The sequence below is a fragment of the Coccomyxa subellipsoidea genome, assembly GCF_000258705.1.
Source record: "Coccomyxa subellipsoidea C-169, whole genome shotgun sequence".
In the NCBI taxonomy this organism is placed as follows: Eukaryota; Viridiplantae; Chlorophyta; class Trebouxiophyceae; family Coccomyxaceae; genus Coccomyxa; species Coccomyxa subellipsoidea.
In genome coordinates, this window is record NW_005178027.1 from 1,145,638 (window position 1) to 1,169,487 (window position 23,850).

The following is a 23,850-nucleotide window of genomic DNA, read 5'->3' on the forward strand; positions in this document are numbered from 1 at the left end:
TTGGTTGCTGCAGATTATTCCCTGCCCTCCTCCATCACCATCACCATCACCAGGCATCACCAGGACCTCTGCCTTCTACATCTCTTCCATCACCAGCATCTGCTCCTGGCTCGGAGTGCTGCATTTGCTCATGGGACTGCCTTCCTACATGGCTGATCGCCTTTCCACTCCTTCTTGCAGGTAGTGTTTGGTGTCTGCCTGCTCTCCTGTTCTTTGCCTTGCACTGATTCACTGTGTGTTCCTCTTCAGACCGAGCCAGGCATACTTATCCATTTGTCACAGTGATGTTGTTTGCCCTTTGTGTCCTGTTTGTCTGCTTGTGTCTGATGTGTAACAGGATTGCGTCTGGGTAGGCTCTCCTCAATTACATTTAGATGCTTGTCGCCCCAGCGTGCTCACACTTTGTGGGACGTCTCAGCGCTTGTCGCCTGGGGTGAGGTTGCCCTCTCCCCCCTGCGTGCGTGTTGCCCACCCTGTGTGTGGGGATGCGTATTAAGGGGCCTTGGGTGATCGCTTGCGTTTGGGTTTCCTTGGCTTCCAGAGGTTGAGGAAACCGGCTGTTGTGTGTCCTAACAGATCCTTTCTCCAAGAATCTCAGCACACCTCCACATGTTTCGATCACGATGCTTTGCCATCACACTTCTGCTCTGCTTCTCCTCTTCCAAGGTGGGTTTCCAGGCTGGTTTCGGTCAATTCGGGGATCCACATGGTTTGAGTCTTGTGCTTGGCTTTGATGGGTTAGCAGTGCCGAACCATTCCTGGAGTCTTGCAGGCGATGAACTACTCGGCTCAGTGGGCTCTTCACCTCCCTTCCCAGTTCAGCTGCAGCCCCACACGCAGCGCCACCTTTGTGCATCAGGAGATCAGGAGCGCATGGCCAGGTACTGGGCTAGGATGCAAGGTCTGGTGTCCATGGGCTATCTTGCCCCTGGGCATCCGTACGTCCCTACAGCGGCGGCCGCTGCTACTGGACACCTGTCTGCAGACGCCCTCTTCATTGTTTCCAAGCTGGTCCAGCATGAGCTGGTCCCTCCAGTCAGCCTTCAGGAAGAGGAAATCCTGGGTTCCTTGAGCACCTTTGTCCGGGCACTGCCATGTCCGCGCTAATGTCCTGTGGAGCTTCCTTCCGGCCCGATCCAGTCCCGTTTGTTGATGCTTCAGCTAGGCTGAGTGTGTTGACTACTTTGCGTTCTGCGTTGCTTGACTGGTCTGCTAGGTGTGTCGCCCGGCGTTTGTAGGGTACAGTAGAGCGCCGTGCTCCTGCTTTTGCATGTCGATATGGCCTCTCCCCTGACAGGCTTATCTTGCTGATACGGGAGCACTTTCGTGATCTCCCTGGCGTGGGAGGCTGCTCTTAGGCGGTCCCGCCACAACTCTTTCAGGACTGTCATGTGCGTTCCCTGTTGGTTGCTGCAGATTATTCCCTGCCCTCCTCCATCACCATCACCATCACCAGGCATCACCAGGACCTCTGCCTTCTACATCTCTTCCATCACCAGCATCTGCTCCTGGCTCGGAGTGCTGCATTTGCTCATGGGACTGCCTTCCTACATGGCTGATCGCCTTTCCACTCCTTCTTGCAGGTAGTGTTTGGTGTCTGCCTGCTCTCCTGTTCTTTGCCTTGCACTGATTCACTGTGTGTTCCTCTTCAGACCGAGCCAGGCATACTTATCCATTTGTCACAGTGATGTTGTTTGCCCTTTGTGTCCTGTTTGTCTGCTTGTGTCTGATGTGTAACAGGATTGCGTCTGGGTAGGCTCTCCTCAATTACATTTAGAGGCTCCTGAAGGGAAGAGCGGTAATAGCGGTGAGAGCCGAACTAGACCGGTTCCTGCTAGCCAACAAATAAGTGGTTCGAGTCTCCAGTGAACGTATTTTATTTTTCGTTTCTGTTTTGTTCTTTCGTTCCTCGGAAATCTGTATTATGCACCTCTTACTTTGTAGCAGCAGATGATCCCAGCAATGCTTCAAGCACGGTGACCTCAGATTGAGCCACCATTTCTAAGATTAGGGAGACTGTTGTATCTCAGGCAAAGGACTCTCTGCTTTACAGGAGCTCCATTCATACATATGCGAGCTGAAGGTCTGCAAGATTACAAAGCCAAAAGGAAATGCGAACTGGCGCAAAAGCTGCTTGGTGTACTTGCAGGTGAAAGACCTGAAGTCGTGCTCTCTGTGCATCTTCATGCATGGCATACCCATGCGCACCATGAATACACAGACGCTCAGTGACTAACCAGGTAGTGACAGGCCTCCAGGGGATTAACAGTGCGGCTCAGGGTTCAGGGGCAGGTTTCAGCGGTGCCCTGAAGAAAGCAGGGATCTAGCTTGTAGGCATCAGGGCAATGCTGCAAAGTTACATAAATATTACTCAAAATTGGCCCAGACTTGTGAAGCAACTTGAACCACCGTGGCTCAAGTGACTTGGCAGCTAGGATGCGAGGGAATTATTGCGGCTTCCTTGTGGATTGATGGTGTATCTAAGGGATGACTCATAGTTCCACCCACTACTGCGGCAGAGGGCGGGGCGAAATCCCCGGCCGCCCCTGCCTTACTACAAGGCTAGGGGCTGGCCTGAAATTATCTAGGACCCCTTAAAATCCCTGGCAGGCTGTGACAAAAGACTGGCTGCCAAGGTGAGTACTAGTACGAGCACTCCTTCATGCTGCCGCCTTGCAAACCCCCAGACGCTGTCAAACGTATGACATTGCACCCTGAATGTCGCACTATTACTGTCCTCCAAAGCCTGAGCGAGACTGTAACAATTAGGGCATCATGATTCTCTTTGCCATTTCCTGCCTCGAACAATCGGTTGAGCACGGGTCATGCAAACCTTTTAATGCGCAGTATATGATGCACCGAACAAATGATTGCTTGATGTACAGAGAGGATAAGTTTAGAAGTCTTATTACATGGTTACTACACGCAGCTTGTGCCAGAGGCACGATGCCTCTGGCACATGATGGTGCTTCTGCATGGAAAGGCTGCCACACAATCTACACCTAGCAAGACCCTTTCAACCGTGAGCACAGTGCTCAGTATTTTTACTGAGCCCTGCCAGCTGGGGCCATGTGAACAGAGATGCTTTATTGCGACTTCAAGAACTTTAGGATTGCACAGAGAAGTGCCTCCAGTACTTAAACGGTGCTCATTAAACTACAGAAACTCTGTATGTTTGTGCAACTCAGACAATTGTAAGCACAGGCACACATCATTGAAGAGATGAGCCAGCTTGATCGATGTACGTTGACCATTACTTCTACCTATCAAATAACAAAAGATTGATCTATTCTAGCCTGTTTGGACCTCGTACAAAACCAATACAAATTTTCACCGACGCATCTGTCCACAAGCATGCATATGGCCTCTTTGGGCCAAGACGCAGTCAATCCTGCGAGGCAGCTGGGAACAGCTGCAGTCATCCTTAAAAAGTAGTCTCAACTTAATTTTAAGTTCATTAGAAATCTTCAGCTGCGGTTCATGGCCATCAGGTGGCCCCTTCAAAATGTCTTAATTCTGGATGGATGTGGAATGCTTTCTAAGTAGTCGCTCATCGCGGATTGTTGAATTTTGGTACAGCTTTCCACCCATTAAGGCTCCCAGGCTTTGTGCTCGGCATCCTTGATGTCACAACGAGCGCGCCAGTAGGCTGCCGCACATTTGAAGCCCGAGCCATACCCCAGCTGCAAGATCCTGTGGCCCTTCTTGACAGCTCCCTGCGCCCAGCAAAGGACTCCTGCCTAAAATATTTCATGTGCACACATCCGAATGGGTACAGGTCAGGGGTACCCCCCAACATATCCCAATCACGCCATGACAATCCTGGCATGCATGCAAAAGCAAATCCTCTGACGCATCGCCCTCTGACCCACCCTGCCTGATCCCTCAGGACATTTCATCATCACAATACACACAAAGCATGCACATGCCCAGACGCATATGAACTGCATCATGACAAAGCTGCCAAGAGCTGAGTGAGAACGCCCAGAGATATCCAGAAGGGCTGTGTGGGGAACTCTGGAATTTTATCGAGGTCTGTTGGATCTTTATGCAGGGACTCAGCAGCAGCTCACCTGCGACTCCAGGTTGGCGAGGGTGTAGTAGGTGGAGCACATCATGGTGCTGCCAAAGCGCTCCAGGGTCTCCAGGGAGGGAACAGCCGCCTTGGGTGGCAGGCCCAGCCCACGCGCCACCGCGGAGATGACCGCAGCCGCGCCGGTGTGGATGAGAATGTGGTCAAACGCGCTCGCCAGGTCCGGCTTGTACTGCTTGCTCAGTGCGACCCGTATCTGCAGGCCAGAGACACAAGATATCAGTAACGCGATTGGAGTTCATGAGAAGAACATGATTCTCTAATCACTAATCATAATCATATTACGACACGCGCCAAGGTGCATGAGCAGACAAGCTGCAGTTGAATGCTGCAGAAATTACATCTTGCTGGTTGTGCACAGGACATCATTATGGCAGGATTCTTTCATCCTTGTGAAGGACAAAGTCGACCGAATGACAGGATTGCACTGGCCTCATTCGCACACATCTAGGTACTCAGGAGCAGGGGACACAAGGGGGCATGCAGAGGGCGCACCAGCTCAGAGAGGGGGAGTATGCGGGGGCCCAGCTTGGTGAGGGTCAGCTTGATGCTCTGGCTGGCCGCTGGCAGGACATCCTTCTTGTGAATAAAGACTCCAGTCTCACCGTCTTCATCCTGCCGGACCTTGATGCTGTTGAAAGCCTGGTCCGTGGCGAGCAGGGTGCGCTCCAAATGCATCAGCTCGTACTTGGCCCGCCGCCGATCCTTGGGCCTGTGCAGCCACATGATCAAATTCACAGGACAGAAATCACATCTGTCATTTCAGGCATGCACACAGGAGCTGCTGAAGAATAAACGGAGACTTTTCCACATTGCTCAATATATAGTAATCACGCCTCAGTCCTCACTTGCTGAATGCCAGTTTGGAACTACCATAGCTACTTCAACTTCACTGACTAAATCTTCTTGCCAGCTCAGCAATGGTGCTAAGTGATGCCCAATTAAAGATGGCACAGGGGAACCGCAGATAGAAGAGGACTGCCGCCCTAGATGGCGCACGTGCAGAATGTTTCTATTTCAACCAAAGTGCAGCGTTGCTGAGATTTTTTCTTGCTCAAGGGCAACAGATCTTTGGACCACCTGCAACATGAGGCACCTGGGCAATGACGTTGTTCGTACACCATTGAAATATCACACACGGGTGCAGTTTTGTTTCGTACAGCAAAAGAAGGCTTTCATGTGTTGGGTGCGGCACCTGTTTGACAGCACAATCGCGGCTCCGTTGAGGCGGAAGAGGACGTTGGCTGCAGCGCATGCACGGACGTTGCTGCGCGAGAATCCGGCCGTGCAGTTCTCATGGAGCACCACCAGAGCCACCTTCTTCCCCTTTGCCGCCTGGCCCACAACATGAAACTTCAGCCGACACAGACGCGCATGTTCTACACATGTTGATCCGGCCCAATACTGGGGAGGTGCCTGTTTAAAGTGGGGCGCAAGGATATGGCCTGCCCGAGGCCAAATTGACGCAGAGACAGGCGCTGGGGACCTCGAAGAGCAGAAGGTTCATGTAGAGTGTGGATTCCTGTCATCATGTGAGTGCTTCCATGATGACCATCTCCAGTTGATTGCAACTGCAAACCTCTAACAGACCGGTTGGTGATGGGGCCAGATCCCTTTGGATAAGTACAGGAGAGGCGCTTACAGCAGCATGCCCCATAGCATCTGGCTTTGTGTCTGCCGACCTGTGACAAGAACAACAATGATAATGGCATGCTCTGCTCACACCCACCGTGAGGAGCTGCTGGGCGAGGTCGACAGTGATGATGCCAGAGGTGCAGCCATGGCCGGCCAAGCTGTAGGTGAGCAGGTCGGTGCGCATGCCGAAGCGGTTGGCGATCATGGCGGACATGGATGGCACCGGCACATAGGAGTCTGTCGCCGTGATCAGGATGTCAACCTGCCATGCATGACCCAAGCACCGTCAGAAGGAGTTGCAGCTGAACCACGCAAAGCTTGCCTTTGCAGATATGCTCACGCGAATAAATGCAATGCCAGCACTTGGTGCATTGATGTGATAAGCACGGCCCTGAAGTGAATGCCGGCAGCACCATGCACGCATTTGACAAGGCAGAACATGGTTGCCAGCTAGGGCAGGACAGCACTGATTGGCAGCCTCTTGTGGGTACTGCTCAGCCCGTGCAAGAGCATGCTTGATCATTGTAGAGCTTGCAGATGATCAGCATGACAAACACAGCGCAGCACCACCAGGATTAGGCAAGACCCGGCTCTATGGAAGCGACTCCACACCTCTGACGGCTGCAGACAAGAAGCCTTCAGGGCATCCTCCACAACAGGATACATGATCATCTCCATCTCGGCCATCGCTGCCTTCGTGCTCAGATCAAATGGCTGATGGTTTGCGACACCTGCAAGCACCGTACCTCTCTTTCAGCCTGGTCAACTGTTTAAAGTGGGGCACAGCAAAAGGAACATAAACAAGTTGTAGCTGCAGTGTTCTCTTCATTTAGACCAGAAGCACTGCATTGAGGTAGACACCCACCTTCTGGTATGCCTGTGTCATCTCCGATACCAGCTTCATCACCGAAGAATCCTCTTCTCATGGCGGATAGAGCGTCTTCGTTGAATGTCTGCGTGCCACATTAGCTCAAGCCGTGTCCGGCCGTGCAAATGAATTCGGAATCTGAAGTCTGCACGACTCAACGCGAAAGGCATCGCTACAGAGAGGCAACCCGGGAAAGGCGGGGCCCTTCAAGATGAGAAGCTCAAGAAGGACGCACCCATCCTTTGGTGATGATATCCATGGTTTCCGCCCTGCTCCTCCTCAGCCTGATGCAGTTACAAAAGTTTAGAAAGAGCGCTAAGTGTACGGGAAATCTCCCGACAAAGTTACTTGCATAGAGACGTCAAGGGGGTGGTATATTCGCACTTCTTTGGGACGGCAAAAACGCTGAAGTCGATTAATAACACTCCCGTGCCCTTGTTGCGGAAGAGGATCTCCTTGATCGTCATTGTGAATGCTGGCTGTGACGCTTTCACCAGTCTTTCTGTCCGTATTGTGGGATAGCGCACTGTCCCTCCGAAACAAAGATCCGAAGCGAAGCAGTCTTCGCAGCGTTACGACCCACTCGTTCTGCGAGGCAAGCGTGCTCGTAAGCCATTGCATGATGGCTTCCCTCTAGCGTAATATTGTCCGGCTACCAAAAGAGTGGCCGTGCAGCTTCTGTCCTTGGAGGGTTCGAACTTAGTAACGCCAGCTTGATGACTATCGATTACGTGCCATGACATGACTTCCAGGCAAGTCGCTCAGACAATTTTGCAGCCTCTCCCTTCATTTCCTGGTCGAATTTAGGCTCCCAAAACAGTAAAACAATGTCTAGCTGCAAACAGTACGTTCGCGGGCTCGCAGAGCAGTCCTGCCTGCTGCGAGGCAGTTGAGCTGGCACCGGCATGGGCTTCCAACTGACAGGAAAGACCATCTTGGTGGCGAGCGTTCTCACACTGACTACAAGCTCGCAGGTACGACTTCTTTCAGGTTAAGAAGTCGATCTGGAGTTCATTCTAAGCTGGTGGTCTTTGTAATGTTCTGGCATCTGAATCGTGCTTTGTGCTCGCTATCCGTATTTGGAAACATTCCCATATAATGTTCTGGTGTTTCGAGAACTTGGTGCCTTGCAACTGCAATGGTTGCTTGCAGCGGTCAGTCATCAGTGTCGTTGAGGTCTGACAGGTGGCATGTTGGTCTGCCACAGGGCCTGCTGACCACAGCATCGAAGAGCAATGGGAGCTACAGGTACAACTTTGCCACGGTGCCGCTGCTGGCGGAGATGCTGAAGCTGCTCATCAGCAGCCTGCTGCTGCAGCGCCAGAAGCAGACCAGCCCAGAGGCCGCGCGCATCACCCGCCATTGGCGGACCGCAGCGCTGTTCCTGGTGCCCTCCATCATCTACTGGCTGCACAACAACGTGCAGTTCGTCACGCTCAAATTCGTGGACCCGGCCACGTACCAGATCATGGGCAACCTGAAGATTGTGACCACGGGGCTCCTGCTTTGGGCATGCCTCAAACGCCAGCTCACCCTCCTGCAGTGGATGGCCCTGGCACTTCTCATGATCGGTGCCACAGTCAGCCAGGTATGCTGGCACTGTGCTTCTTTATCATAACTTGGCTGAATTTGTTTCCCAATGCATTTAGGGGCCCAGCTGGCAAGGGTCAGTATAAACACTGTTGTTGTGCCCACCGTTTGTTGGATCTTGATTGTTTGGCAAGTCCGTCAAGGGGGTAGGGTATGTGGCAGCCCTTTGCCTGCAGCCTGTCTGCAGATGCTTCTTGTTTTTGCCAGGAACAGTGTGTGATATTTCCAAACAATTGGTCAGAATTCCTGCACAGCTATTGACCGTGAGCGCTGGCGTGCAGTTAAAGACCGGGTGCGACACGACGTCCCTGCTTGCAGCTCCAGTAGCGGTGGGTTGTTCCCTTCACTGTTGAGAAACCTGCATTCCCTTTTGTAGTGGTGCCCAGCACTGCTTCTTGCAGGTCTGCTGTCCTGTCCACAGTGGAGATCATGAGCATCACTGGGTAGACAGTGCAACTCACCTATGGTTGTCTCTAGACTGCATGAGGCTTTGGAGTGAGTAATTGGAGGCATTGACAGTATTTTGGGAGCATCTCAAGAGGCCATGAGTTGCCTTAATCTCAAGAGTCGCCTGTGGCTTGTGCAGGGGTACCTGTTTGGGGTGCTGAGCGCGTTCCTGTCGGCGATAGCGGCAGTGTACACGGAGTGGATCATGAAGCGCAACTCGGACTCGCTGTACTGGCAGAACATGCAGCTGTACAGCTTTGGCGTGGCCTTCAATGCGCTCGGCCTCACTCTTGGGGACTTGCAACAGGGTGAGTTTTCTACACAGCCTTGCTCTTTATATTTGCTGCTCAACATCGTCGGTTGTTGTTGCATTCATGCCAATCAGGTGCTGCCCTAGGCGCCATTCAGCAGAAGTTGGGTACTGCTTGCAAGCGTTCGAGACTGTGCGTCAGGGTTTGACAACCACTCAGGAAATTCTGGAGCCCAGACTTCCTGAGGGATTGGCGTTCAGTGTCAGGGCCCAGGGGAAGAGGTCAGGGATGCTCTTAGAAATTCAGGGATCTGGAAATTGTGCGTCAGCGCAATGCCCTGAAGCAAAATATTGTGACTCCAAGGGCACTTTCGAGGCAATTATGGAACTTTTGGAGGCCAGATTCAAAGCCTCTTGTGCCTCTGGAAAAAAATATTGTGTACATCAGTGATGCCCTGAAGATTTAGCCGCTACCCCGGCAGCGGGCGGGGGCGAAGCCCCCGTCCGCCCTTGCCCTACTTTGGGGCTGTCCTAAAAGTATCTTGGACCCCTGCCAATCCCTGCTGTGCCTTTGGCGGAGCAATGGCTGAGAGAGTTCACATGGCTGTCCCCTGCAGGGTTTGAGAAGGGCGTGTGGGTGTTCACGCTGTTCCAGGGGTATGATTGGGTGACGGTGCTGGTGGTTGCCAACCTGGCCTTCAGCGGGCTGCTGGTGTCCTGGGTTATGAAATTTGCTGACTCCATTCTGAAGGTGCGCATGCGTCTAACCCCCAGCTTCGGTGGTGCTTGTCTTCCTGATCTTTTCAAGACTGAAAAAGAGAGGACATGCCAAAGAGGATTAGTGCAGGGCTAGACAGCCCCTCAGGGACCCCTAGGGGACCGGCCTTCAGTTTCTGGGCTCAGGGTAGGATTTCGGGGGTGCCTTGGGAATACAGGGATCTGGCATGTCGGCGTCAGGGCTAAGCCCCAAAGACACATGGCTGTGACTCGGGGGCTTCACAGCCTCTTTTGGCAACTTGAAGCAGCTGGCGGCCGGATACAAGGGAAAAGCTGCTTGTGTGTCGTGACAAATTCCGTGTATCTCAGGAATGCCCGGAGTTTCAGCCCCTGCCGCGGCAGCGGCCGGAGCGGGGGCTTCGCCCCCGCCCGCCCTTACCCTACTTAGGGGCTGGCCTGACACATTCTAGGAGACCTGTCCAATCCTGGATTGATGTTTGCTGTGCAGGTGTATGCCACCTCGATGGCGATGCTTGTTACTGCGGTGGTTTCAGTCATATTCTTTGACCTGGCCCCCAGCTTGCAGCTGGTGCTGGGCATTTTGACGGCGAGCATATCTCTTGTATTGTACTATATCACCCCATCGGTACTTGTGGAAACGCGATCAGCCAGACTTCCCAAGTAGCTTTGTGATTACTGGTGTTTCAGTGCTTGCTGTTCCTTGGTGTCGAGATCTCGGTTCTGCCTGTGGGGGACTTGCCTTTGTCAAGAGGCTTTGATTCTGATACTGACACAGGAGCGTCGATGCGATGGATGCGAAGTATAGAATGCAACATGTGCAATGAATTTCTATCTGGGCCTAGCCAGTTGCGCCCGAGAAGTATCCGTGATCACTTGAGGGTTGTTTGTTGCAGAAAACGACGCGTAAGAGGCTGCCGATGTTTCCTAAGTATTTTTAGCATTAAGAGCTGGTCGAACTGCCTTTCGATAGCAGAGGGAAGATGTGAAGCTTACTCTTTGGGAGACGAAGCCGCACAAGAGTGCCATGTGTGACCAAAATTCAGAAAATGACAACCGTGAACTTCCCTGGAAAAACCAGGGTGATCCCCGATCCTAATTAGGCCAAATGCAAGTATGCCCGAGTGGTCTAAGGGGTCAGACTCAAGTTCTGATAAGCGTCAGCTTGCGAGGGTTCAAATCCCTCTACTTGCAAGACACACTTTTCCATTTTTGGACTTTCAAATGCTTTATCTGAAGTGAAGCTCCCCAGGGATCTCGTTACCCGTACTTCAGCAGGCAACTGCCAACAAGGGGGTATGATCCCCCAAAGCTGTATTCACCGGCTCGGCGCAATCGCACCGGTGGTACCACCAATCATAGCGGATCATAGAAGGCTACTAGCATAGTACGGCAGCAGAGCACAGCAGCACGAGCGGTGGAACGCTCTGCTTGCGCGTAGTGACATGCAAGCAGATAGTGAAGAGATACAATTGCATTACTATTACTGCTGGGGACCTGCGCCTACAACACTCGTATAAGTTGGTCCCGCAACCGCGGAAGGGGTTAGACTCAAGTTCTGATGAGCGTCATTGCGAGGGTTCAAATCCCTCCGAATGCAAACTTTTTGGTATTTTTTCATCTTCAATGCATGATGGCATGTACCTCATCAACACCAGAATTGCTTGCAGGCACGCTTGCATTTTTTTCCCGCAACCGTTGTGACAGTGATATTGGCACGCTTGCATAATATTCGCGTGGCGAAAAAGCCTTTCGAAATATCTCCTTGGGTAACTTACTCAGTACAAATGACACAGTTGCTTCCCGGCGCCGGCGCTGCCTTCATGTCTGCACTCCTCTTTATCCATAGCGTTGAGACGCCGTTGACGAAGCCCCGACATTGCGCGCAGCAATGCACAACAGTGTGATACAGGGAAGGCAAGCAGAGTGTGGAACAACCTTGAAGGCTTATTTGCAAGCCCCCAATTGGGAGGGCGCAGCCCCCCCCAAGCCCCCCGCTGTGCGCGCAGCGGCAAGGGAAGGGTTGAAGGAAGGAAGGCAATTGTGCGACAGTCGAATTCTCAGACAACGTCCAAGCTGATAAGTGGAAATTCACACTGCATCTCTCTCTCTCTCTAAAACTGGTCAATTTGTTTAGAGCTGTGAGATACTATCAACACTGAGACACTGGCGTTCTGGTGGTGCTCTTGGACTAGTTTGAATCATAAAAGGAGACAGTACAGGATGGAGACCTTGGTTATCAGGATCTGGACAAACATCAGGATCTGCACAGACATCTGGACAAAGCAACCCTGAAAAGGCTAAATTTTAGCTGTAAATCGGAAAAATGAATCTGTTGTTGGGTCTCTCCATCAAATCACCACACATGACATAAGTGGATCTTCAATTTCAAAGTTTTGCACATGAGTTTGGTCTGTAATTAACTTATTCACTCTATAGACGAGACAGAATCAGCTGAATGGGAACTGATTTGCGGCTACTTTCTGAATACTCTCCACATTCGCAACAAGCGGCGGCGGCCGCTGGCAGAGCATCTGCACAGGGTGCTTCCTCACTCGCCCATTTAGTGCCAACGCCAGCAGATCCTCCTCCTCCACATACCTGCGACCAAATTCAACACTGCTTCACAATTTTCCTTGCAGCACTGTCTCAGCCAAGACTGCTATGATTCAGGAAGCCAGCTCATCACATGAGTTGCACAAACGCAACGGAGCCAAGAAGAATGCAACACCGACAAGGCAGCAGGACCGCCAAAAAGGGAAACAGGGCTGCCACTGGAATGTTGCAGGCAGAATGCTCTCTAAGAAGGCGGTGCTATAAGTGCACCAGAGCGTGGGCAGCGTGGCGCGCAGGCCGCAGAGGTCGGCGGAGATGCGCGCGACGGCCGACCGCAGCAGCTCGGCGCCGTCCGGGGCGCCTGAGCGCAGCACGCGGCCGGCGCTCGCGCGCGGCAGCCGCAGCAGCCGCGCGAGAGTCGTGTGCAGGATGGCCGGGTCATGCACCGTCTGCTGCTCCGCCGGCGGCGCCCGCGGCAGCGCTCCCCGTAGCGCCCTGCACATGTAGCCGCGTCTCACCTTTCGGCTCCACAGGAACGAGATTCTAGAGTTGGTGCACCTTTCTTACGAACAAAAGTATACTTTTGTTATATCTACACTCACTTCAACGGTAATCTTGCCGAGGAAGGCATGTGTGATTACAGCTGCATATACGGTATTGCAGGTCAATTGTCTGTCAATGGCCCCGGCTGGCGGGGGGTGGTATAAGTACTGAGCACCGTGCCCACGGTTGATTGGGTCTTGCTTGGATCTGGCGTGTTTGAAGGCATTGGAGAGTTTGAATTGTGGTAGCCTTCATTTGTCTGCCAGAGGGACATGCTGTGTCTAAGAAAATGGTCTCTGCCTTACTTCCCAAAGGGCCCATCCATGGTGCACAGGAAGCCCGGTGCCTCCTTGTTGGCTTTGCATTGCGTGGTCTTGAGACCATTGACAGCTGGGAAGGCAGGGGGAGCCGTGCCTGCGCACGGCAGCCGGATCAGAGCCGCCCAGGATCTGCCAGCAGGCCAGAATGTTGCCGGTGGGCGTTGCAATGACCCGCTCCAGGACCACCTCGATGGGGCACAGGTGCACCGCGCTCCTCTCCACCGCCTTCACCTCCGTCTCCACCTCCGCGCTGCTGGCCTCCACCGGAAACTGCACACCACACATCCTGCAGTCCTCCAATTGCCCTCTCCAAGTCACCATCATGTGCACGACGGGTGCCCAGGTGAGACAGAGGCAGCATGCTTTGGACATGGTGGGCGCCCAGCTGATCAGCGAGGGGATTGCTTTTCGTGGGCATCTGTTAAAAGCCATCAATGCCAACCAACAAAATCACTACCAAATACCTCGGCTAGCAGTACTTTGCTGTGTCGTCAGGAAGGGTGTAATGGTCACAGAGGACTGCTGACTGGACTGGACTGCACCTTTACCAGTGACTAAGCAATATGATCATATCAATTGGTGGTATTCCAACACCATCATATGCTTGGAAAGCAATTCATTATAAAGGAGATGTACAGTCTTGCTGCACTCGCTTACCTCGTGGGTGGAGGCGTGGAAGAGCGTGGCGTGGTACTTGGCGGGGTCCTGCAGCCACAGCCCGGCGTCCTGCGCGAGCGGCGACATGTGGCGCGCCACCGCGGCCGACAGCGCGCGCGCAGCCGCCGGGTCCCCCAAGTGCAGCACCACCGCGCGCACGGGCACCTGCAGCGGCTGCAGCGCCGGCTCCACGCGGCCGTCGCGCTTCCGGAAGAGCGACCGCGCGTCCAGCCCCTGCGTCTGCTCCCGCCCTGCAAAGCGTCCAGCAATGCTGCACAGTCAGTGCATGATGGTCGCAAGAGTGACCCTGATGCAGAGTGTTGGTGGGCTACCCTGGAGGGCAGGATTGACCTGGGTGTGGAAATGCCCCCGACCAACCACTCAGAGATCTAGAAAAAAGGGGAGCTGCCACACGATGCATGACCACATCACCGTGTAGTACTACTGTCCGCTCCTTTTCAGCACCAAAATGAAGTCCCAGAGAAATCTGAAGCCAGTGTCTTTAGCCATCCCCGAAGGATTAGATCGATGTGTGAGCTCGCAGAGCCATTTCTATGTCAACTTCCACACCTCCAGTCACTCCTGAGATTTCTGGGCTTTGGGCAACTTGGGAAGCATGGCCGGCTGAACACTAAGAGCACCTGGGCTGAGACGCCAGGAGGCAGGTCACGCATGTTAAGAGTAGCCAAGACATTTAGGTGAAAGCCCCACCCAGCATCAGGCCTGTGTGTCCCAGCTGGGCCTCCAGGACATCGTACAAACCCCTCCGCACGACATTCATCTGGTGGGCGCCCGCCCACAGCTGCAGGGGATCGAGACGGGCACCGCACACCTCCACAGCTGTCTCCTGCCATGACCACCGGAGAGCCCACAGGCCTGCACCAAAAAGTCAAGCGCTGTTCTGCATGTTCTAAATCAATTGCAAAGTGGAGTGACTGGATAAACTAAAGGTAAGTTTGGCGGGGATCACCTAGGTACACCAGGGGGATGAGAAGAATAAGAGAAGCTCTTGGAAGCCTCGCTGCAGACTTCCCCCTTTTGGTTCTTGCGGGATCATCTTGGTAGTGTGGAAGACGGGACTTGCGCCTTGGGGAAAGAGATCTGGCACGATCCATGCTGCGCTCTTCGAACTGCAGTGCTGTGTAGACAGGCATGTCCACTGTCCATCTAGTAGAGAAAGCTTTCCCGATATTGGCTTTCTGCAATTGATCAATTTAAAACCTCAAAGTCATTTCCTACAGATAGGAGAATGATCACAGTCTGATCAGGAGTCAAATCAACTCTAGTCTCTCCCCATCCAACACCTGCACAGCATTGGACTCGTGCAAGACTATTGCATTGGCCTGTAGCCGGATAAAAGATGCTGTGATATCTCAATGGAACAGCGAATACAATTTTCAGTGCATTGGGTCTGGCACCAAGTCGACTGCGGGTTTAAATTTCTAGGTGCCGAACAAGAACACGAGGGAGCTGGAGGGAGGAGGGAGAGCCGCGTTGAGTCATCCTTGCGTCACACCACCGCTCGGCTTCGCCCCCACAGGGCGCGGTCCTCTCAATTGACCCAGACCCACCTTGCATCGATCCAGGCCTGCTATAGTTCTTCGCGATCGTGACTTTCTGCCTATCTCTTTTCGATCTTAAGTCGGGCCATGCAAGTTTTCCAGAGTCCTTATTCTCTTTTGCTGCCACACAGCACCAGACAGGTCTAGGTAAACGTGTCCTCGCGTCTTCAGGGATGATCATACACTGCTATTGATTAATAACGTCTTTAGAGATCATTTGAGGCCCCCTCGGTGGAGATCGCTTGTACTCTGGCCAGCAAGGCGCCTTGCAGGGTACGCATCACTGCCCACCAACATACACCAAAAGCCTTCTTGAGGACACTCAGATTCACACAATATTTGAACTACATTGACTCAATTCTACCTAGACAGATCCAGTTCTTGAGTAGTAATGTGTTGCATCTGTGGGAGGAACGGTCACTGGCCCCTGTGCAACAGAAGGGGTTTTTTCCCGGCATTTCAGTGATCTGATGGTATACACGGGAATGCGAACTGAATCTACAGCAAATGCTGGGCACTGAACATCGAAAGACAAGACGCTTAAAGGCCCTTCCATTAACCTCCTCCACTTGCACCCTTCCTCGCAGCTGTGAGGGCTGCCTGGCGCCAGAGGAACGCAACATAATGGCGAACAAGTATTGAAGTTATGAGGAAAAGCGAGGACTCTGCCTTGAGGCCCACGATGGCTCAGGACGTGGGCACAGAGCTTCCCCAACATGACTCACTGTCCCAAGGCACACCGCCTGCTGTGGACGAGGGCCAGCTCCTCATGCGGGGAAAGACCTTCCCCAAAGCCCGCCGAGGTCGGTCTTTGCCGCCCCACAAAAAATTACTCAGTGCAGAGTTCGTGCCGTGCTCGGCTGTGCTCAAAATGCGATGTGCTTGCAATGATTGCTGCAGATTGTCCAGAGGAAAGGGGGAATCTGTGCATTCAAGACATGCATTAAGTGGCCGGGTCTGAGATAAGTTTGGCGGTGCAGATGAGGAGATGGAGTTGCCTGGCATGCTGGAGCGCTGCGTGAAGCTGATCAGTGGTGTGAAGAAGGTGGTGGCAGAATTGCGCGCGAGCGTGAAGCTCGTGGTCAGCCACCGCGAGAAGTGCTCCATGATCCTCTCCGCTGCCATGGCCGCCTCTGTCGCGCTCGACCAGGTGATACACCCCTGCCCCATTGTCTTAAGTTCCCAGGCATCCTCACCCCTTGATATCTTTGATGGGCAATTAATCAGCTACGTTGCACATCCGCTGTGCGCTTGTCTGAATCGCAATCTGGGTATTGCCCAAAGGAGGACGCGTTGAAGAGGACGCGTTAACAAGAGCAGAGATGAGGATTTAATCTTAGGAGAGTATGTAAGTGGGCATTGTGGTGAGGAGTGAATCTACACCCACTGGCAGATTATGTGAGGGGGCATTTCAATGTGCAGGCGCTGTACACTGGGAATCTGGGACTGGCGAATGAGAAGGAGCTGCAGATGCTGTGCACGGAGGTGTCCTCCGCTCTGGCGTTGGGGGAGACGCGCATCCGCGTGTACGGGCTGCAGCCGCGCTGGAAGAAGTACATGAAGCAGATCAGCGGCCGGCGCACCGAGGCCAAATTCGACGAGGTGGTGCAGCGGCTGACGCTGCTCACGCAGCAGGTCTGGGCGCTGCAGGAGGGGCCCAATGCCAGCTCCACCTCCAGGTGTGCTCCCTTCTTCACAATGCTGCAGATCCAATGGCTGCTGTGCTCCCAAAGACCGCACACATCTGCAGTATCTGTCGCTGCATTGTATTGTGATGCTGAGCAAGATGCCTAGCGTATGCTGCTTTTTGGGCAAGGAATTTCCATGAGAGCAATTGCACGCCACTGGCTTGCTGTGGAATATTGCGGCCAATGAGTTACTATGCGTTCCAGGTTTGATCTGGCGCGCATGACCCGCACGCCGAGGTCAAGGGGCGCATTTTCTGGGAGCCCTTGGTCGCCCAAATCCAGCATGCCTGACTCACCGGCTATGCTGCAGCAAGACACCAATCCCCAGGTGCAAGTCAGGAGCTCGCTGCTTTCTGAATAATCTGCCACTTTGTGTGTTTAGGAGTGTAAAGTACAAAGAATCGGACTCTTCTGGTGCACATTCAGAGGCCTTTACTTCTTTCAGCTGCTGTGTGTGTCTCGGAGTTTACCGGACAGAAGGAAATTGGCTGCCTGAAGCTGCCTGGAAAAGCGTTGATGTCCCCTTGCCAATCCATGCAGCCCGTGTCATAAAAAGGTGGTTTGACATGTTGAGTAGGTGCTGCTGTCTCGCACGCGGCTGAGGAGGGGCGGGCAGCGCAACTGCGTGTGGAGCCTGCTGTACATTCCTCCAGAGCGCTCCTCAGGCGTTAAAGCTGCCCTGGGCCAGGTCTGCAACTGCTTGCATTCCACAGATCACTTGCAGAGACTGCCCGTTCAAAGGGGCTGTGCCAAGTACCGTTGATTGTCATGGCCTCCGTTAAAAGGCATGGGCTCTTGTCAGCGCTGCAGGCGGAAGGCAGATCGTGGTCTTTATGGTGTGGTGCATTGCAGGTGTGGTGGTATGTGGGCGGTTGCTTCCCCCAGCTGGCGGTGCACAACCTGGCTAAAAACGAGACCAAGTCTGTGAAGACGAACAGAAACATGCCCGGCATCACCGTGATGGCCCAGGTGCACTCCTTTTCCCCTTCTTGCGTGGCACATGCTGCATGCCAAGGCTCCCAATGTCAATACTGACGACGGTCAATCGGTTGACATGCATGAAGTGGCATTGCATTGCGCTCAGGATATCACCGGAAATGTGTGGACTGGCCACCGGGACGGTTATGTGAGGGTGTGGGGCGAGGCCTCCCACAACCCGGTCTGCGCGCCCTACAGAGCCATGCACTCCGACATCAAGTGCGCCCAGTCTCCCTCCAAACTCTTCCCTAGCTACTTCTTACTTAAAATTCAAGGCCTCTCATATGCGCATCCCTGCCAAGCACACCGTCCTATGTCTCTACATTATGCCCCTCCACAAATTGCTCCATCCCTGAGCATCGCATGCGCCGGAGCACCTGGATAGCATCTGTTCTGAACCCTAAGCTGAGGCACTGAGGGACACCTATATTTCTCCTCTTGAGAGATGAATGCACAACGTCGCTGACTTCTGGAGCTGCGCAAGTTACAGTGATATCCCCAAATGCAATCACTGAGACATGTGCTCAATATCGCTGAGAGTTCCATTTGTGCCCGGCCGCGCAGGTGCATAACAATGGACGACAGCGGGTGCGTATGGCTGGGCAGCGCGTCGGGGGACGTGCGGGCGGTGGCGCTGGCCGTGCAGAAGCAGCCGCACGGGGGGCTCAGCAAGCGCATTGAGGCGCGCACCACGCTCAAGTGGGGGGGGCCCGGCAGCGCTCCTGGCAGCGCGCAGGACACTCCCGCCGCGCGCACGCCCTCCCTCACCTCCCTCACCTCCCTCGCCTCCTCCTGGACCACGTTCGGTGCGGTTCCCTGTCTCTCCCCTGTTGCAAGTGAACCCCTTGACGCTGACTGAAGGCGGAAGCGACTAGTAACAGTCATTATACTATTCAATGCTGGTGTTGCTATTAATCTCATCTCGGACTTGCATACCGGCTGCCACCTCATTCTTTAGTTGTCATAGTTTGCCATTTTTTCGCCTTGTCTGCTCTTCTGCAGTTCAAGTTTTGCACACACAGGTGCAGACACAGGCATAGAGGTGCAATTTTGGCGCTGTGATATTGGTGGCCGCCGGCATGTGTCGGCTGTGGGGCGAGCATTGCTTGGTGCCGTTCACAAGTACTGTGGGGGAGCAAGGGACGCCTTCAAACCTCATGAGACATAGGTAGTGGAAATGGGTTCCTGTGGGCATTTGCAGGCCAAAGGGCCGCGGGCGTGACTCCGGAGGCGATGCGCGCGCATGGGGGCCCGGTGCTGGCGATTGCGGCGCAGGGCGGCCGCGTGTGGACGAGCGGCAGCGATCGCCACGCCGCCACGCTGCGCGAGTGGACCGCCCAGGGGCACCTCTCCTCCTCCGTCCTCCTGGGGGCCTTCGGTGAGGCTCTGCGTCTAGCTTACAAATTGGGCACTCCAAACAAAGTTCAATTCATGCCATCCATCCCACTGATCAGCGTTGTGTTCTCTGAACTTCAGAAGAGCTGACAACCCCAATATAGCCGTCTAGATTGAAGGGATTGACAATGGACCTCACAGTTGAGTTATTGACAGCTTTGCAAGGCAGGTGCTGGAAGCTTCGCTGGATAATTATTCCAATAGCACTCCTCTGGAGGAGGTGATTGAACTATTACGATTGGTACTAAATGCATTCATGCCGGCTGCAGGGGCGGCGAGCGCGATCATGACGATGCCGAGGTATGTCAATGTGATACGCCAGGACAGTGGCACTCAAGCCTCTCCCGAGCGGCAGGCGCAGGAGGGCGGCACCAGTCCAGACAGGGCGCAGGTGCAGAGCAATGCGCCGCAGCCGGCGACGCGGCAGAACTCTGGGAAGGGCATGGTCAGCCTGTGGCAGCTCATGACCGCGCACAACTGCGGCCGTTGCCAGTTGTGGGACATTAGCCGCGGCCAGCTGCAGCCCATCGCCGTGCTGGGGACGCAGACACAACCTGCCAAGTACGGCACCCCTACACTCTGCCCATCACTGGTCCTCTTGTTCAGCCATTATTATGTTATTATTCTTGTTAATACCATTATTCAACATGTTTTCCAGTCCTGAGGGACTGTTGGTCAGCTATGCTGCTTGAATGTGCGCAGAAGCTGGCGTACACCAGAGGCATCCTTTCAGGTCAGCAGGATTGCAGAAACAATCAATCCAACAACTGATCAACACAAGGTCATTCATGTACGCGATGTCATGGCCATGACAACAGCCCTCACACTCAAGTATGCGTCCGTGCAGATTACGATAAAGGGTCGGCAGCGGAATTCTCACTGATGAGCAATGTTCGCAGGGCGCTGCTGCTGTGCGAGGAGATAGGGCTGTGGGGCACGGCGCACACGGACGGCACCATCATCCTGCGCCTGCTGCCCACGGGCGCCGCCGAGGAGCGCCACACGCTCACCCTTGATCCGGACGGCCCCGTGCCTGCGCTCAACATCCCCCACTTCCGTGCCCCCTTCTGCGTGCGTGGCCCCTCGCAGCCATCGTTTCTTGCACCTCCACATTCTATCCTGCCCATTGTCAGCACCTCTCCGAGAGTGCAGGGCTTGCCTGGATATCTTATTTTGTTGTTGACACGGAATTTTCTGCGTGCGTGCCCCCCTCGCTACTTGTTCCTTTGCAGCTCCACATGAGACCGCCCCACCATCAAAATTTGTTCCAGAGCACAGTTTCGCCTGGATACTTTTACATCTTGGGAACATGGGATCTTCTGCGTGCGTGTTCCCCTTGCAACCCTCCTCCTTTGCAGCTCCATCTGAATGCCTGCCCATCAGCAGAAGAAAGTTGATGGCGCCTTTCTTGCATGGACATGGGGTGTTTGTGTCTCTAATCATTCTCTGTGCCCTTACCCATCACCATATCCATGGGGCAGAGCTCATAGGCATCAGATGTGGGCTCTGAGCATAAGCCTGATTGCTGATGAGGAAGAGCTCACAGGCCTCTTTGCCCATTATAGAACAACGGCAGGAAACAGCAACAAGTCACTCTAACTTCTGCGGCTATGGTTGTAACAGGCGCACCGGGGCGGCCTGGCGCATGCAGTGGGCAGCGGGGCGAGCATAGTGACGGCGAGTGTGTATGGCAGCGTCATCATGTGGCCCGAGGCCGAGCTGCGCAGCGTTGCGGAGGCCGTCGGCTTTGTGCTGCCCACGCGCTCGCGCGCCGCGCAGGGCGACGGCCACCGCATCTCCATCTCCCAGGCACGGCCCACCTTCCCTGCGAGTCCTGTACTGAACCATCTCAGACTGATTCTTGCGCAGTTCCTTGTCTAATGTGAGGTGCAGACAAAAGTAGGAACACGCTCAAGTCCCATCATCACTCAATTATGCCAGGATGAACCTTATACGTGCGTCCTTTTGTAGTGGTGGTCTGTGGAAGCTGGGAACATGCTCGGCTCGCTGTAGTTCATGGTTTCTCAGTATGCGTGTGACTGTATCCTGCTCTGGAGGGTTGAGGGGAAAGACTGGAAACCCAAAAAGTTTAAAGGAAGTGCATTGGCTGTGCAGGTGCTGCAGAGGTATTTCACGCCACACTCAGCAGCGATGGCGGAGTACGCGCTGGCGTCGGCAGTTATACACCGCGTGAAGAGTCACCGCGCCGGCACTGCCGAGGGGTCGCGCCTCTCCCCTGTGCAGTCCCTGGGCGACAGAGAAGGCGCTGCCTTGTCTCTTGATGCCCATGCACATGCATGTGCTTGTTTTTGCTTCTTTATATCTCTACCTGGCAATGTAAATGTCTTGATCCTAGTAGAGAAAGAAGTGTCCCATCTTCATGTGTGCCACAAAGCTCAACAATGTGTTCTGCATGTCTTGAATTTCCCATGCTTGGCATGCAAGGCTGCATGCATAGGCCTGTGCGTTGTGCTTCTCTAGAGTCGGAGGCTTCAGCAAACTATGCCTGGCCGCAGGCGAGGAGGCGCAGATTATAATAGAGGAGGTGGCCAATCTCCTGCGCAGCAGCACGAGCAGCACCAACGACCCGGCCGGCCCTGGCAGCAACACGCGCGCAACTTCCCTGGCCTCAGACCTCACCTCCTCCCTGCAGTCCATCCAGGGCCGCGCCCTCACCGCCCCGCCCGCCGGCCCCTCCTCTGGCCACGAGCTCTCTCTGCCCGCTCTCTCCGAGCAGCACCTGCCCCACGCCGCCACCGAGCCTCCGCCTCAGGCTGAAGGTGAGTGCCCCCGCCCCTCGCACATGGAAAACGCCAAAGCGGCAATACTGCTATTGAGTGCCATGGTGACCAGCACGCAGCGGTGCAGAGTACAACTGAGGGCACAAGCTTCAGAGGAAGGGGCCCTCCATAGATAGACCTTGCTGTCTTCGGCAGAACCTTTACCCAGCAGTCAACAGCATGCACCCGCTGTTCCCTTTTTCTTTCCATCAGCGTCAAGATTGACCCACCAATCGATGGCAGGTAATACCTGGTGCATCTTTGTGGCTGGGAAGAAGTGTGCATGGGGCTCAGGTGCTGTGCATTTAGTATAGGGTGTTGTAGGAGACAGCCTTGCCGCACTCATGTTTTCACTCAAGTTTCTGCAACACCCGGTGCGTTCTCATGGCTATAAAGTTGTGCGCATGGGGCTGACGTGGTGGGCATTCATGCAGGCGAGGCGATGAGGGCGGATCCGATGGCGGAGGCGGCGTACGACATATGGCACTCTCCAAGTGCGCCTAACATGGCGGAGGAGTATGGGTCGGGGCAGGAGCTGCAGTCGCTGGCCGGCAGCCTCAAGTCCACCAGCCTGGGCACCTGGCCCCAAGTCGCCTTTTCCCCCAACTGGATCATCCCCTACTCTGAATTGGTGCGGCCCCTCACAGTGTCATGTTTGCCCAGAACCTTGCAGCTGTCTTTGTCCATGAAGAGGCAGTAGGTGCATGCGGCAGTCCAGTACTGCGCTTATGAGGTCACCAGGGCATTGCCTGCTGTTTTCTCGTCCCTTGACATGATGAGCAATGAGTTTGGCTTCATGGCCGCTGATCAAAAATAAGTGGTTGCTAGCTTCTTTGGTGCAGAAAATGGCTCGAAAGATCAATGCGGACTCCACTGCGTGCTGTTTGCCATATCTGATGTGTCACATGAGGGGTGTGTTTGGGTGTTCTGAGCTGCAGTCAGCCGTGAGGGGTGGTTGGTTAACTGGCTGGCCGGCTGCGCAGACGCTGAAGAAGAAGATTGGGGAGGGCAGCATCGGGCGCGTGCACCTCGGGCGCTGGCAGGAGACCGATGTCGCCATCAAGGTGGGTGCATGTTCCTCTGCTCTGGCCCACTGCACATTTGGCAAACATAGACAAACAAAATGATCTCCTGCAGTGGTACACCCAATCTGTTCATTGCGTTACAATGTGGTTGGTGGAGAGGAAGAGCTATACTCGAGCTATGACAGGGCAATACATGCAGATGATCAACAGAAACACCTGTCCAAAATGGCGATAGCCCAACTTGCAGCCTGTCTGACATGGGGACCTTGGGTTCACAAGCCCGCTGCTCCAATCATTCAGAGGCAGTAGTGTCTGTGCAAGGAGAGGGGATTCTGGAAGGATCTATTGAGCTGCTGCTGCAATGCAATCACTGTACAAGCATACAACAATTTAAGCACAAAGTGCAGCAATATTTATAAAAAGCCTGTGGGTGAGCAGGTGCTGAACAGCCTGTCCAGCATCGGCGTGGCGGCTGCGGAGGCGGCTGCAGACGGGTCCACCCCGGACCCCGCCCAGGACAAGGCGGAGAACAGGGAGGCCACGGAGAGGGCCCTCGCCGACGACAGCACGCGCCTGGAAACGCTGGAGCGGGAGGTAAGCCTTCAATTTGCTGATGCATGAGTGAAACACGAGTTACTGCTTTCATGCACCTCAGACTGCCCTACTGGCCCTCCTGCCTCGCCCCTGGCGGCCCAGTACAACACCGTATGCAGGACTTGCACTTGCCC

At 54.2% G+C, this 23,850-nt stretch overlaps 3 protein-coding genes and 1 non-coding gene across 4 annotated transcripts; 2 read left to right on the forward strand and 2 right to left on the reverse strand.

Moving 5' to 3' along the window:
• Positions 1–3,590: 3,590 nt before the first annotated feature.
• COCSUDRAFT_44199 (hypothetical protein) lies at positions 3,591–6,855 on the reverse strand (the record flags this gene model as incomplete). The annotated part of the gene is made up of 8 exons (XM_005644759.1): positions 3,591–3,716; positions 4,074–4,289; positions 4,589–4,805; positions 5,289–5,428; positions 5,823–5,990; positions 6,341–6,459; positions 6,594–6,681; positions 6,832–6,855. The coding sequence occupies 8 exons, from the start codon at positions 6,853–6,855 to the stop codon at positions 3,591–3,593; spliced, it is 1,098 nt and encodes a 365-aa protein (XP_005644816.1).
• A 646-nt stretch (positions 6,856–7,501) lies between these two features.
• On the forward strand, positions 7,502–10,285 carry COCSUDRAFT_57991 (putative CMP-sialic acid transporter; the record flags this gene model as incomplete). The annotated part of the gene is made up of 6 exons (XM_005644760.1): positions 7,502–7,570; positions 7,804–8,184; positions 8,468–8,515; positions 8,773–8,941; positions 9,501–9,634; positions 10,109–10,285. The coding sequence occupies 6 exons, from the start codon at positions 7,502–7,504 to the stop codon at positions 10,283–10,285; spliced, it is 978 nt and encodes a 325-aa protein (XP_005644817.1).
• Positions 10,286–10,728: 443 nt separating this feature from the next.
• On the forward strand, positions 10,729–10,812 carry COCSUDRAFT_t57. Its single transcript has one exon. It is a non-coding gene; the product is annotated as a tRNA-Leu (tRNA).
• Positions 10,813–12,068: 1,256 nt separating this feature from the next.
• COCSUDRAFT_67560 (hypothetical protein) lies at positions 12,069–15,114 on the reverse strand (the record flags this gene model as incomplete). Its single annotated transcript, XM_005644761.1, has 6 exons — positions 14,665–15,114; positions 14,406–14,570; positions 13,695–13,945; positions 13,099–13,307; positions 12,445–12,669; positions 12,069–12,219 (listed from the first exon to the last, which is right to left on the reverse strand). The coding sequence occupies exons 1-6, from the start codon at positions 14,846–14,848 to the stop codon at positions 12,069–12,071; spliced, it is 1,185 nt and encodes a 394-aa protein (XP_005644818.1). The 5' UTR covers positions 14,849–15,114.
• Between the last annotated feature and the right edge of the window lie 8,736 nt (positions 15,115–23,850).